At 41.5% G+C, this 16078-nt stretch overlaps 2 protein-coding genes across 7 annotated transcripts in view; both read left to right on the top strand.

The window, feature by feature from the left end:
* Positions 1–16078, top strand: part of LOC132424764 (mucin-13-like) — a 176908-nt gene that overhangs the window by 104487 nt on the left and 56343 nt on the right. The window lies entirely within an intron of this gene.
* The window catches only part of LOC132424761 (integrin beta-5-like), a 91650-nt gene that overhangs the window by 63881 nt on the left and 11691 nt on the right, over positions 1–16078 (top strand). Inside the window, exon 8 of one of the 6 annotated variants that reach the window (XM_060010799.1) lies at positions 263–6688. The exons of the other annotated variants lie outside the window; for them this stretch is intronic. Coding sequence (XP_059866782.1) covers positions 263–457 — 195 coding nt within the window. The 3' untranslated portion in view covers positions 458–6688. Of the gene's footprint in view, positions 1–262; positions 6689–16078 lie in introns of those variants that run through there. 6 annotated transcript variants of the gene reach the window in all.

Below are 16078 nucleotides of genomic sequence, written 5' to 3'. Positions count from 1 at the left end.
ATGTACAGAAAGAAAACTAGGCATCTAGGCAGGCTGCATCACCAGTCCCACAGTCTATAGAGCTTTTATGCCTTCCTGCAGAGTACGGGGGACCAGTGGGTTAGTTTGGGACAGGAATTTCTGAAGAAAACAATACGTGTCTTGAGTGAACAGAGCAGTATGTGTGTGAGCCTGCCCTGTCTAAGAGAGACTCTTCCCAGGTCATCCCATGGGCCACCATTATACGTTTCCCTCCTGAATGTGCTCTTTCCCACGATCACAGGCAAGTTGCCTTTCACTAGAACTCTCCTCCAGACGGCTCAGGGAGTGTTCGTGTGAGCCAAGTGTGAAGCCCAGCTCACCTCTGACATCTTTTGAATTGAGAGGTTATGAGAAATTAATCCCCACCTCTAGAACAGCCAACCCCTGTCCCCTCTCTTTACTGCTCTTAAGTATCCCCCAAAGAACCCTTGTCTGATGGTGTGTTTCTGTTGCTTCTGCCTGAGATAATCATTGATAAAATGCCACTTACACCTTCTTGAGTTCTTTATCTTCTTTTAGTCTGAATCAATTTTAGAAGATGAAAACAAGGGAAGGAGGTTGCTCAGTGAAGATAGCAGGATAGAACATATCCATTTACAAATACCAGTTTTAGAGAGGTCAGCTGCACAGACTGTACTGAGAATGCTACCGGATGCTCCAGGAGGGAAGAGACCCACCTCGGCTTAAGCCAGCCTTGCTCAGAACCAAGGACCTCTCGCTCGGGAGGCATATCCAGCCCAAGGCAGGCTGAGGGTGGCGGGTGTTTCTAGCAATTTCTGTCACTTTAGTAAGTGACATACTGAGGCCTTCGTACAAGTGAAAGAGGAAAGGCAGCCACTTCAAGGCTGCCTGCTTTGCCAAAGACTTCACCCGGAGATACCAGACCTCCTTGGGAAGGCACCATTCACGTTCATTTCCCTCCTAGGAAAAGAGAGGCTGTATTTGAGACCCTTAGAAAAGTTTCCCCTTTCACTTCTGCTGGCCAGGTCGAGGGCATCCTTGAACTGAACCTGGGGATGCCCGTGTAGTCTGGCGGGGAGAGGGCGAGCACATCCATAATATATTGACCTTAGAGGATGGAATTCCAGAGAGTTGTCCATTACATGCCAGAGAGGAGGGGTCTCCGAGAAGAAGCATGACATTATGCTAAAAAATATAAACTGTGTATAAAGAAAAATATTAAAAATCAAAGAATAAGGATTTACAGCAAATATGACAGAATGAGGGTTAATATATCTTGATATTCCTAAACCCATACAAATTAATTTTAAAAGGAAAGGAAACCACTAAGAACCCAAGAGATACATGGGCAAAGGACATGCACAGATGATTGACTAAGGAGAAAGTGCAAGAAGACACATGGTCTGAAAAATGTTAACACTTGTAGCTGGAGAGGAAGGGAGACTACCCCTGCCTGGGCACCAAGCATCTTGCATACAGTTTTATTTCATCCTCACAACCATAGTCATGTTAGATGCCATAATCTAAGTTATAAATGAGGAAACTTGAGGTTCAGAAGGGTCAGGTAGCTTATTGACCAATATCAACTGGCAAAGCTGAAACTGACCCCATGACGACTGTCAGGCTCCAAAGACTAGGGACTTTCCACTCACCAAGCTGCCTCTCTAGTGATTGTTGTGAATCAAAGCAAACTCTTTTCACCTATTAAATTATCAGAATCCAATGCTGATGAGAGTATGATGGAAGAGTCATTCTCATAAGAGATTATGGGTGGGTGAGTAAATTAACAAAACCCTTTGAACTCTGTCAAGACTTATTAAGAGTCATAAAAATGTTGATTTCCATTGACCCAGTCATTCACTTTGGGGGAATCTTCTCTCAGGGAATAATTCAATATGTGGAAAGAGTTGTGGGCAAAAAGATGTTCATCATGGATTTATAAGAGTGAACAATCGGAAATAACCTAAATGTCGAGAATTGTCTGACTAAACTGGTAAATGTTTACTTTCCGCTTAATAGAATATTATATAGCTATTATAAACATTTGTTATATTATGAAGTGAAAAGGAAAGCAATTATTTCAAATAGCTTTAAAAATAAACCCTTTGATATCAGGATTAAGAAGTGAAGAAATGAGGGAGCTTCTACTTTTTATATTTATGTATTCCTGGAATTTTTATATTTTATTTTATTTACTTGTTTTTTTGGCTGCATTGGGTCTTTGTTGCTGTGTACAGGCTTTTCTCTAGTTGCGGCGAGTGGGGGCTACTCTTCGTTGTGGTGCATAGGCTTCTCATTATGGTGGCTTCTCTTGTTGCGGAGCACAGAGAAGTGTGCTCTAGGCACACAGGCTTCAGTAGTTTTGGTGCATGGGCTTAGTTGCTCCACGGCATGTGGGATCTTCCCGGACCAGGGATTGAACCTGTGTCCCCAGCATTGGCAGGCAGACTCTTAACCACTGCGCCACCAGAGAAGTCCCTGGAATTCTTTTTTTCCCCTTGGAATTTTTTAATTAAATATTTTACACTTTAAAAAAATAAGGGGTACAAGATGGCAGAGTAGAAGGACGTGCTCTCACTCCCTCTTGCAAGAACACTGGAATCACAACTAACTGCTGAACAATCATTGACAGGAAGACACTGGAACTCATCAAAAAAGATACCCCACATCCAAACACAAAGGAGAAGCCACAATGAGACTGTAGGAGGGGCACAATCACAATAAAATCAAATCCCATAACTGCTGGGTGGGTGACCCACAAACTGGAGAACACTTATACCACAGAAGTCCACCCACTGGAGTGAAGGTTCTGAGCCCCACGTCAGGCTTCTGAACCTGGGGGGTCTGGCATCAGGAGGAGGAATTCCTAGAGAATCAGACTTTGAAGGGTAGTAGGATTTGATTGCAGGACTTCAACAGGACAGGGGAAAAGAGAGACTCCACTCTTGGAGGGCACACACAGAGTAGTGTGCACATCAGGACCCAGGGGAAGAAGCAGTGACCCCATAGAGACAGAACCAGACCTACCTGCTAGTGTTGGGGGTCTCCTGCAGAGAGGGAGTGGCTCTGTCTCACTGTGAGGACTAGGACACTGTCAGCAGAAGTTCTGGGAAGTACTCCTTGGCATGAGCCCTCCCAGAGTCTGCCATTAGCCCCACCAAAGACCCTGGGTAGGCTCCAGTGTTGGGTCGCCTCAGGCCAAACGACCAACAGGGAGGGACCCAACCCCACCCATCAGCAGACAAGATTAAAGTTTTACTGAGCTCTGCCTACCAGAGCAACAGCCAGCTACCAACCACCAGTCCCTCCCATCAGGAAACTTGCACAAGCCCTTTAGATAGCCTCATCCACCAGAGGGCAGACAGCAGAAGCAAGAACTACAATCCTGCAGCCTGTGGAACAAAAACCACATCCATAGAAAGACAGACAAGATGAAAAGGCAGAGGGCTATGTACCAGATGAAGGAACAAGATAAAACCCCAGAAAAACAACTAAATGAAGTGGAGATAGGCAACCTTCCAGAAAAAGAATTCAGAATAATAATAGTGAAGATAATCCAGGACCTCAGAAAAAGAATAGAGGCAAAGATCGAGAAGATGCAAGAAACTTTTAACAAAGACCTAGAAGAAGTAAAGAACAAATGAACAGAGATGAACAATACAATAATTGAAATGAAGAATACACTAGAAGGCATCAAAAGCAGAATAACTGAGGCAGAAGAACAGATAAGTGACCTGGAAGACAGAATGGTGGAATTCACTGCTGCAGAACAGAATAAAGAAAAAGGAAAGAAAAGAAATGAAGACAGCTTAAGAGAGCTCTGGGACAACATTAAATGCAACAACATTCGCATTATAGGGGTTTGAGAAGAAGAGAGAGAGAAAGGGCCCGAGAAAATATTTTAGGAGATTATAGTCAAAAACTTCCCTAATATGGGAAAGGAAATAGCCACCCAAGGTCAGGAAGCACAGAGAGTCCCATACAGGATAAACCCAAGGAGAAACACACCAAGACACATAGTAATCAAATTGGCAAAAATTAAAAGACAAAGAAAAATTATTGAAAGCAGCAAGGGAAAAATGACAAATAACATACAAGGGAACTCCCATAAGGTTAACAGCTGATTTCTCAGCAGAAACTCTACAAGCCAGAAGGAGTGGCATGATATATTTAAAGTGATGAAAGGGAAAAACCTACAACCAAGATTACTCTACCCAGCAAGGATCTCATTCAGATTCTATGGAGAAATCAAAAGCTTTACAGACAAGCAAAAGCTAAGAGAATTCAGCACCACAAAACCAGCACTACAACAAATGCTAAAGGAACTTCTCTAAGTAGGAAACACAAGAGAAGAAAAGGACCTACAAAAACAAACCCAAAACGATTTAGAAAATGGTAATAGGAACATACATATCGATAATTACCTTAAACGTGAATGGATTAAACGCTCCAACCAAAAGACACAGGCTCGCTGAGTGGGTACAAAAACAAGACCCGTATATAGGCTGTCTACAAGAGACCAACTTCAGAGCTAGGGACACATACAGACTGAAACTGAGGGGATGGAAAAAGATATTCCATGCAAACGGAAATCAAAAGAAAGCTGGAGTAGCAAAACTCATATCAGATAAAATAGACTTTAAAATAAAGAATGTTACAAGAGACAAGGAAGGACACTACATAATGGTCAAGGTATCAATCCAAGAAGAAGATATAACAATTATAAATATATATGCACCCAACATAGGAGCACCTCAATACATAAGGCAACTGCTAACAGCTCTAAAAGAGGAACTCGACAGTGACATAATAATAGTGAAGGACTTAAACACCTCACTAACATCAATGGACAGATCCTCCAAACAGAAAATTAATAAGGAAACACAAGCTTTAAGTGACACTATAGACCAGATAGATTTAATTGATATTTATAGGACATTCCATCCAAAAACAGCAGGTTACACTTTCATCTCAAGTGGGCACAGAACATTCTCCAGGATAGATCATGTCTTGGGTCACAAATCAAGCCTAAGTAAATTTAAGAAAACTGAAATCAGATGAAGCATCTCTTCTGACCACAACGCTATGAGATTAGAAATCAATTACAGGGAAAAAAACCGTAAAAAACACAAACACACAGAGGCTAAACAATACGTTATTAATAACCAAGTGATCACTGAAGAAATCCAAGAGGAAATCAAAAAATACCTAGAGACAAATGACAATGAAAACACGACGATCCAAAACCTGTGGGATGCAGCAAAAGCAGTTCTAAGAGGGAAGGTTATAGCTATACAAGCCTACCTCAAGAAACAAGAAACATCTCAAATAAACAATCTAACCTTAAACCTAAAGGAACTAGAGAAAGAAGAACAAACAAAACCCAAAGTTAGCAGAAGGAAATAAATCATAAAGATCAGAGCAGAAATAAGTGAAATAGAAACAAAGAAAACAATAGCCAAGATCAATAAAACTAAAAGGTGGTTCTTTGAGAAGATAAGCAAAATTGATAAACCTTTAGCCAGACTCATCAAGAGAAAGAGGGAGAGGACTCAAATCAATAAAAGTAGAAAGGAAAAAGGAGAAGTTACAACAGACACCACAGAAATACAAAGCATCCTAAGAAACTACTACAAGCACCTCTATGCCAATAAAATGGACAACCTGGAAGAAATGGAAACATTCTTAGAAAGGTATAACCTCCCAGGACTGAACCAGGAAGAAATAGAAAATATGAACAGACCAATCACAAGTTATGAAATTGAAACTGTGATAAAAAAGCTTCCAACAAACAAAAGTCCAGGACCAGACGGCTTCACAGGTGAATTCTATCAAACAATTAGAGAAGAGCTAACACCCATCCTTTTCAAACTCTTCCAAAAGATTGCAGAGGAAGGACCACTCCCAAACTCATTCTACGAGGCCACCATCATCCTGATACCAAAACCAGACAAAGATCGTACAAAAAAAGAAAATGACAGACCTGTGTCACTGATGAATATAGATGCAAAAATCCTCAACAAAATACTAGCAAACAGAATCCAACAACACATTAAAAGGATCATACACCATGATCAAGTGGGATTTATCCCAGGGATGCAAGGATTCTTGAATATATGCAAATCAATCAATGTGATACACCATATTAACAAATTGAAGAATAAAAACCATATGATCATCTCAATAGATGCAGAAAAAAGCTTTTCACAAAATTCAACACCCATTTATGATAAACACTCTCCAGAAAGTGGGCAGAGAGGGAACCTACCTCAACATAATAAAGGCCATAGATGACAATCCCAAGACAAGATCTTTTTTGATACACCTCCTAGAGTAATGAAAATAAAAATAAACAAATGGGACCTAATGAAACTTCAAAGCTTTTGCACAGAAAAGGAAACCATAAACAAGCAAACATCATTCTCAATGGTGAAAAACTGAAAGCATTTCCTCTAAGATCAGGAACAAGACAATGATGTCCACTGTCACTGCTATTATTCAGCATAGCTTTGGAAGTCCTAGCCTCAGCAATCAGAGAAGAAAAAGAAATAAAAGGAATACAAATTGGAAAAGAAGAAGTAAAATTGTCACTGTTTGCAGATGACATGATACTATACATAGAGAATCCTAAAGATGCCACCAGAAAACTACTAGAGCTAATCAATGAATTTGGTAAAGTTTCAGGATACAAAATTGAGGCACAGAAATCTCTTGCATTCCTGTACACTAATGATGAAAAATCTGAAAGAGAAATTAAGGAAACACTCCCATTTACCATTGCAACAAAAATAATAAAATGCCTAGGAATAAACCTACCTAGGGAGACAAAAGACCTGTATGCAGAAAAGTATAAGACACTGATGAAAGAAATTAAAGATGATACCGACAGAAGGAGAGATATACCAAGTTCTTGGACTGGAAGAATCAATATTGTGAAAGTGACTATACTACCCAAAGCAATCTACAAGTTCAATGCAATCCCTATCAAATTACCAATGGCATTTTTTACAGAAGTAGAACAAAAAATCTTAAAATTTGTATGGAGACACAAAAGACCCCGAACAGCCAAAGCAGTCTTGAAGGAAAAAAATGGAGCTGGAGTAATCAGACTCCCTGACTTCAGACTATACTACAAAGCTACAGTAATCAAGACAACATGGTACTGGCACAAAAACAGAAACATAGATCAATGGAACAAGATAGAAAGCCCAGAGATAAACCCACACACCTATGGTCAACTAATCTATGACAAAGGAGGCAAGGATATACAATGGAGAAAAGACAGTCTCTTCAATAAGTGGTGCTGGGAAAACTAGACAGCTACATATAAAAGAATGAAATTAGAACACTCCGTAACACCATACACAAAAATAAACTCAAAATGGATTTGTGACCTAAATGTAAGACCGGACACTATAAAACTCTTAGAGGAAAATATAGGAAGAACACTCTTTGACATAAATCACAGCAAGATCTTTTTTGATACACCTCCTAGAGTAATGAAAATAAAAATAAACAAATGGGACCTAATGAAACTTCAAAGCTTTTGCACAGAAAAGGAAACCATAAACAAGACAAAAAGACAGCCCTCAAAATGGGAGAAAATATTTGCAAACGAATCAAAGGACAAAGGATTATTCTCCAAAATATATAAATAGCTCATGCAACTCAATATTAAAGAAACATACAACCCAATCTAAAATGGTCAGAATACCTAAATGGACATTTCTCCAAAGAAGACATACAGATGGCCAAGAAACACATGAAAAGCTGCTCAACATCACTAATTATTAGAGAAATGCAAATCAAAACTGCAATGAGGTATCACCTCACACCAGTTAGAATGGGCATCATCAGAAAATCTACAAGGAAGAAATGCTGGAGAGGGTGTGGAGAAAAGTGAACCCTCTTGCACCGTTGAATGTAAATTGATACAGCCACTATGGAGAACAGTATGAAGGTTCCTTAAAAAACTAAAAATAGAATTACCATATGACCCAGCAATCCCACTACTGGACACATACCCAGAGAAAACCATGATTCAAAAAGACACATGCACCCCAATGTTCATTGCAGCACTATTTACAATAGCCAGGTCATGGAAGCTACCTAAATGCTCATCGACTGACGAATGGGTGAAGAAGTCGTGGTACATATATACAATGGAATATTACTCAGCCATAAAAAGGAACGAAATTGGGTCATTATGTAGAGATGTGGATGGATCTAGAGACTGTCATACAGAGTGAAGTAAGTCAGAAAGAGAAAAACAAATATTGTATATTAACGCATATATGTGGAATCTAGAAAAACGGTACGTATGAACCGGTTTGCAGGGCAGAAATAGAGACACAGATGTAGAGAACAAAGGTATGGACACCAAGGGGGGCAAGCTGCGGGGGCTGGGGGGTGGTGGTGTGATGAATTGGGAGATTGGGATTGACATGTATACACTGATGTGTATAAGATGGATGACTAATAAGAATCTGCTGTATAAAAAAATAAAAATTAAATTCCAAAAAAAAAAATAAGGAAAATATGTAGGATAAAAGCTTGAGAATAACCATATCAAAATATCAACAATATTAGAGTAGGAGGACTATGGGTTTTTCCCCTCATTTTATTTTTAAATTTTCTTTGTAATGTATTACTAAAGATGTAGTTTTACAATAGAAAAACATGTCATTCTAAAATGAAAGTATGGGGCTTCCCTGGTGGCGCAGTGGTTGGGAGTCCGTCTGCCGCTGCAGGGGACGCGGGTTCGTGCCCCGGTCCGGGAGGATCCCGCATGCCGCGGAGCGGCTGGGCCCGTGAGCCATGGCCGCTGGGCCTGCGCGTCCGGAGCCTGTGCTCCGCGGCGGGGGAGGCCGCGGCAGTGAGGGGCGCGCGTACTGCAAAACAAACAAACAAAACAAAACAAAAAAGCTCATACACTTTCTTTAGAACATTATGAATAACCCTCCCCGTGAAACAATAGACAAAATTCATGAGCAGCAACTACAAATAACCTAGCAAATATATGGAGAATGTTCAATCTCATTAGTGGTCAAAGAAATGAGAATTTAAATACCGAGGTATCATTTTTCCCCTACCATCGTAGGGAAAAAGCCTACTTTTTAAAAGTGAAAATACATTATGCTGATGGATGAAAAGAAAGCTGCAGAGGAGTAAATTAATATAAATCATTAAGAAGATAATCTGGCAACAATTTCTAGAAGCCTCAAAATTTTTATTCTTGAATTAGTAGTTTTACTCCCTGGAATGTACACTAAGGAAACAATACAAAATGAAAAGAAAAAAAGAGAAGGGCACATCCTTCTCGCTCCCTTGCCCCCCAGCACTAGGCTCGTATCCGAAGAACTAAGTCAGTTAACCTTCAGGAATAATGGAACTTTGAGGCCATTAATGCCCCCTGAAGCTCTCTGTCCTCCGATTAATAGGTATCACAGTAAAGCAAGTTTTCTCAGCCTACTTCTCTACAGAGGCAGGTAGGTCAAAGGCCCCCTAACGTCATTGCCATTGATTTCTACATTTCTATTATCCTAAGTTTCTATTATTAGCACCTTGGTTATCACCCACTAGACCTGGAACTCTTTAAGGGCAGGGACCTCAGTCTTATTTATCTCTTTGTTTTGTATCCACCTCTACTCCTTATGACTAACACTCATATAGTAGATGTCTCATAGATGTTTATAAAATTGGCTGTCATTTCAGCTACTCCCACTCCATTGTGCCCCATTGTCTACCCTTTCTAATTTGTGCATTTGGCTGAAGTTGGCGTCTTTTTTTTAAAATTTATTTTTGGCTGTGTTGGGTCTTCATTGCTGCGTGCGGGCTTTCTCTAGTTGTGGCAAGTGGGGGCTACTCTTCGTTGTGGTGCATGGGCTTCTCATTGCTGTGGATTCTCTGTTGTGGAGCATGGGGTCTAGGCACGCGGGCTCAGTAGTTGTGGCGTGCAGGCTCAGTAGTTGTGGCTTGCAGGCTCTAGAGCGCAGGCTCAATGGTTGTGGCGCATGGGCTTCGTTGCTCCGTGGCATGTGAGATCTTCCCGGACCAGGGATCAAACCTGGGTCCCCTGCATTGGCAGGCAGATTCCTAACCACTGTGCCACTGGGGAAGTCTCAAAATTGGCGTCTTTGTTCAGTTGATTTATTCATAAATGTCCTTGTTTATGTGCCAACCAGTTTGCATTTCAGGGGTGCTATGTTTATGAAAGGACTCTTGCGTCATGTACCTTAAAGCAAGGTTCAAAATCCATTCCTCTCTGGGCCTATTAGCAGTAATCGCTTTCTATAACTATCACTAATAGAGGGATGTGATAACATGTGGGTAATAAAACATGGTGGGGAATCAGTTGACTCATAGAAAGTTAAAACTGGAAAGGAGCTCACGAAATGGTGGTGTGGCTCAACCTCTATTCTGATTTTACATATAAGGAAACTGAAGACCAGAGAGAGGAAGTTTTCCCAAGGGAGGGAAAATTTGGTTTATGGAAGGGTTGGGATAAGGGTCCAAAGTCTAGGAAGCCAGCTCATTGGATTTCCAGGACACATGTTGTCATCAAAAGCGTATGGGGGACGGTGAGGCCAGCAAGCCCAGCCATGGCGACTGACGTAGTGAAGGCCGAGTCAGCAGGGATCCTGTGACAGGGCTTGGCTGGAGAGCACGGAAGGGCTGTGGGGCAGATCTGGACAAGTGTGTGGATGACGTAAAAACAGTGTGGTGTGGTGAGTCGAGCATGGGCTTTGAAACTTGGGATTCAGTCCCTGGGCTGCCGCACGTCCCCTTGTTACGTTACTTCCCTAAGATCCAAGTTTTCAGTCTGTAGAAACTTGCTTACAGAACTGACTTCTCAGAATTGAGTTAAAGGAGACAGTGGATGTGATTTCAACTCAGCACCAGGAAAGAGCTCTGGAAGATGGTGATTGCTGCCATCCTCGTGGAGGTCAACTCTTGGGGTCCTTCTAGGACGTTAAAAGTGAGCACGCATCCCCCCGTCCATCTTCAGGATGCTTCTGGACAGCTCCTACCTTGCTGAGGGAGGACCTGTCCCCATTGGTCTGACTGCGCTCGTGAGCATGGGCTGCCCAGCTACGGTCGGCTGCCTGTTTTGTAGGGCCCACAAGCTAAGAGTGATTTTTACATTTTTTAAAAATTTATTTATTTTTTTTTTGGCTGCGTTGGGTCTTCATTGCTGTGCACAGGCTTTCTCTAGTTGTGGTGATCGGGGCTTCTCATTGCGTTGGTTTCTCTTGTTGCAGAGCACGGACTCTAGAGTGCTCGGGCTACAGTAGTTGTGGCTTGCGGCCTCTAGAGCGCAGGCTCAGTAGTTGTGGCGCACGGGCTTAGTTGCTCTGTGGCATATGGTTCTTCCCAGACCAGGGATCAAACCCGTGTCCCCTGCATCGGCAGGCGGATTCTTAACCACTGTTAAGCCATCAGGGAAGTACTACATTTTTTTTTAAACTGGAAAAAATCAAAAGAATCGTATTTTGTGAAATGTGATAATTATGTGGAATCCAAATTTCAGTGTCACAAAAGAAGTCTTATTGGGACACAGCTACACTCATTTGTTTGCACGTTGTCCACAGCAGCTTTCATGCTACCATTGCAGGGTCGATCAGTCATAACAGATTATGGGTGACATGACATGACACTCTGATCACTTCACACTGCTGCTCAGCACACTACACACCACGGTGGAACAGTTTTAACCCAACAGTGTTTCAAATGCCATGCGTAGTAATACCATGACATTTTGTGACATATAGTTGATGTACAACATTATGTTAGTTTCAGGAGTACCTCATAACGATTTGACATTTACATACGTTATAAAAGGACCACCACGATAAGTCCACAGATAAGCAATAATTTGTCCTCATACAAAGTTATTACAATATTCTTAACCATATTCCTTATGCTGTATGTTACATCCTTGTGTATTTATTACATAACTGGAGTTTTACAACACTTCATCCCCTTTACCTGTTTCCTTCACCGCCACCCCGTTCCCTTCTGGCAACCACCCATTTATTCTCAGTATCTATGAGTCTCCTCTCATTTTGTTTTATTCGTGTGATTGCTTTGCTTTTTAGACTCCACATATAAGTGAGATGATGCGGTATTTGTCTTTCTCTGTCTGGCTTATTTCACTTAGCATAATAGCCTCTAGATCCATCCATGTTGTCACAAATGACAACCTTTCTTTTTCATGGCTGAGTAATACTCCACTCTGTATATATACCACATCTTCTTTATTCATATATCAATAGGACACTTAGGTTGCTTCCATATCTTGCTACTGTAAATAATGCTGCAATGAATATTTCTTGTTCCTGCCAAGCTCAGCTAGACATTGTAAACATCACAGCATTTCCATACCCACTCTCCCCTGGGAACTGTTTAGGACTGAAAATGGGAGGACCTTCTGCTGTCCACCCGCAAGCGGGCCCTAGTACTTGTCCTACCTGTGCATCTCACCTGGCAATGTGCAGCCTCCACCTCAGGAGGGGATTTGCCAGTAAATAAAAGCTAAAAAATATTTTGAGACCCTTGGACTTAAAGAACTCCAGCAGTGCACAGTCATTTTCCAATTGTGTGAGAAGTAATGAAAGGTAAGGGGCACAATATATAGATTATATAGGGAAGAGTCCTCCTGTCTTGGATATTGATCAGCCAGGACAACTTTAAACCCCCAGAACTGGATGGTATCGACAGGAAGCCACCTGACGCAGCAAACATGAACTTCAGATAAGAAAGATACAAGGGAGAGGCCAGGGAAAAGAAATGCAGGTGGATTTTTATTGACCTCATAAAAACTGACATCATCACCAGAAGGCCTGGGCTCTAACAGCTGGTACGAGACACTCCCTAACAGATTCCTGGCTCTTTTTCCCAGATCACGATGTGAGGCCTGAGTCCGCTCAGCTCTCTGAGCCTCAGTGTCCTGATCAGGGAAGTGGGGATAATAAGTGTTGCCTCCCAGAGTTGTTGTGAGGATGAAAAGGGAGAATTCATATGGAAACACTCTGTAAACTACAAAGAAACATAGCACAGATGGGTTCTCTTCAATAGGGCCATCCTGTCACCAAAAGAAAGACAGACAAGTACAGGATTAATGAGTCATTTCACTAGTAACTGGTCCTGAAGACCTCGGACTTGCCATCCAAGCTTTCTTGTCATTTCCCCTTCCCTCCTTCTCCAACCTGCTCCCCATATCATGAAGGGATTAATGGGTTAAAAATCGTAAAGCTCTGTCCAGGTAGGAACCAAGTCTGTCCTGCTCAACATGGTATGCTCAGTACCTGGCACCTAGCAGGCATTCACTAAAACAAAGAATAGGTGAATGGGTGGATAAATTGTCCAACAGAAAAAGTAAATTGAAGTTAAAGTTCCCCGAGATCTACCCCCTTCAGTAGCTGCAGGCTGATGACTTGCTGACGGCAGATAAATATGTAGCTATGACATGTAACTGAACAGGGACCTCTAGCAAAGATCTCGTGTATCAAAGTTCAAGCAAACATTTGTGTACCAAACAATTTAAAGACATACTATAAAGCCATTCACGTGATGAATTATGGAACAACTATATAATGAAATACCACTCAACAAATAAAAGGAACAAAAACAACAGATTTCTGTATATTAATTTTGTATCCTGCAACTTACTGAATTTATTTAATAGTTCTAATAGTTTTTTGATGGCGTCCTTAGGATTTTCTATATATATTATTATGTCATCTGCAAATAGTGACAGTTTTACTTCTTCCTTTCAAATTTGGATTCCTTTTATTTCTTTTTCTTGCCTGATTGCTGTGGCTAGAATTTCCAATATTGTGTTGAATAAGATAGCAACAGTGGGCATCTTTGTCTTCTTCCTGATTTTAGCGGAAAGGCTTTCAGCTTTTCACCATTGAGTATGATGTTGGATCTAGGTTTGTTGTAGACAGGCTTTATTATGTTGAGGTATGTTCCTTCTATACCCACTTGGTTGAGAGTTTTTATCATAAATGAGTGTTGAATTTTGTCAAAAGCTTTTTCTGCATCTATTGAGATGATCATATGATTATTATTTTTCAGTTTGTTAATGTGGTGTATCACATTGATTGATTTGCAGATATTGAACCATCCTTCCATCCCTGGGAAAATCCCACTTAATCATGGTGTATGATTCTTTTAATGTATTGTTGAATTCAATTTGCTAATATTCTGTTGAGGATTTTTGCCTCTACATTCATCAGTGATATTGGGCCTGTAATGTTCTTTTTTGTGTGGAATCTTTGTCTGGTTTTGGTGTCAGGGTGATGCTGGCCTCATAGAATGCATTCAGAAGCATTCCTTCCACTTCTGTTTTTTGCAATAGTCTGAGAAAGATGGGTGTAAAGTCTTCTCTAAATGTTTGGTAGCTACTGAGTCAGGCCAGACCCCAGCCCTACCTCCATGTGTACCCACAGAGCCTGCAGCTGCTATTGCTGGACCTGCCCCACCCACTGGAGCACCAGTAATATGCTCATATATCCCTCAGGCACTGAGTTCACAAACCCACCAGCAGAACATAAATCTACAGATTACATAGCCACTGGGACACAGCTCAGATTTCAGCCCTGCTTCCAAAGTCACGAGGCCCCTAGGGATTGGCTTGGATTTTAGCTCCACCTCCATGTGTGGACAACCCGCCAGCACTTGCGCGCTCCCAGAGATCGTGGAGGTGGAGCTGCGCCTGCTGTGAGAATGAGTTTGCTATGACGGGCCCCAACCCTCCCTTCGAGTGTGTGTGTTACCAATGAGACTTTAATGGCGGACCTGGGCTCCTTCCTGTGCCCACCTCCAGTTGGGGTTTGGACCACACTCCAGCCCCTTCAGGCCGTCTCCACACAGCCAACCCCAGTCCTCTCCCTGGTTCTGTCCTCTGAAGCCCAAGTTTTGGCACCCAGACCCTGCACACACCAGTAAATGCACATCTTGGGCTGAAGGGTGCAGGAATGTGGCAGGACCCTCTGCTAGTCTCTCTCTGTTCTGCCTGCTACAAGCTGGCTGCTGTGCTCTCCTCTGAGCCTCTGAAGCTCCCTTTCAGTTCCGACTGATCTCCCAATTGTTAAAAGGGGTTCCCAGGGTGAAGGAACCTTTCCTCTTTCACAACTCCCTCCCAGGGGTGCAGGTCCCATCCTGATTCCTTTTTCCTTTTCTTTCATCCTACCCAGTTATGTGGTGATATTTTTTGCAATTTTGGTTTTATGAGAACTTCTGCCAGCATTCAGCAGTTATTCTGTGAGAATTGTTCCACATGTAGATGTATTTTTGATGTATTTGTGGGAGGAGGTGAGTGAGTTCCACATCCTTCTATTCCTCCATCTTGATCCAGCCCCCTCAAGTCTTTCCTGTTCTGTTCCTTTGGGTGGAATGTTATATATATATCTATGAAATCCGTCTGGTATAACGTATCATTTAAGGCCACTGTTTCCTTATTGATTTTCTGTCTGGATGATCTGTCCGTTGATGTAAGCGGGGTATTAAAGTCCCCTACTATTATCGTGCTACTGTTAATCTTTCCCTTTGGGTTTGTTAATATTTGCTTTATGTATTGAGGTGCTCCCAATCTTTTTGGATTGGCCCCTTTGTCATTATGTATTGTCCTTCTTCGTCTCTTGTTACAGTCTTTGTTTTAAAGTCTATTTTGACTGATATAAATACTGCAACCCTGGCTTCCTTTGGGTTTCTGTTTACATAGAATACCTTTTCAATCCCCTCACTTTGTCTGTGTGTGTCTTTAGATCTGAAGTAAGTCTCTGGTAGGCATATATGGTTCTCTTTTTTTTTTCCATCTTACCAGCCACTCTTTGTCTTGATTGGAGCATTTAGTCTATTTACATTAAAGTAATCATTGATAGGTTCGTACTTACTGCCATTTTGTTCATTGTTTTCTTTTTGTTTTTGTAGTTCTTTTTTGTTCCTTTCTTCTTCTTTTGCTCTTTTCCCTTGTGATTTGATGACTATCTTTAGTGTTATGTTTGGATTCCTTTCTCTTTTGTGTATGTGTATCTATTATACACTTCTGGTTTGCAGTTACCATGAGATTCATATATAACAACATATC

The sequence above is a fragment of the Delphinus delphis genome, chromosome 4, assembly GCF_949987515.2.
Source record: "Delphinus delphis chromosome 4, mDelDel1.2, whole genome shotgun sequence".
NCBI classification, from domain to species: domain Eukaryota; kingdom Metazoa; phylum Chordata; class Mammalia; order Artiodactyla; family Delphinidae; genus Delphinus; species Delphinus delphis.
This window is presented reverse-complemented; position numbering and strand designations above follow the sequence as displayed.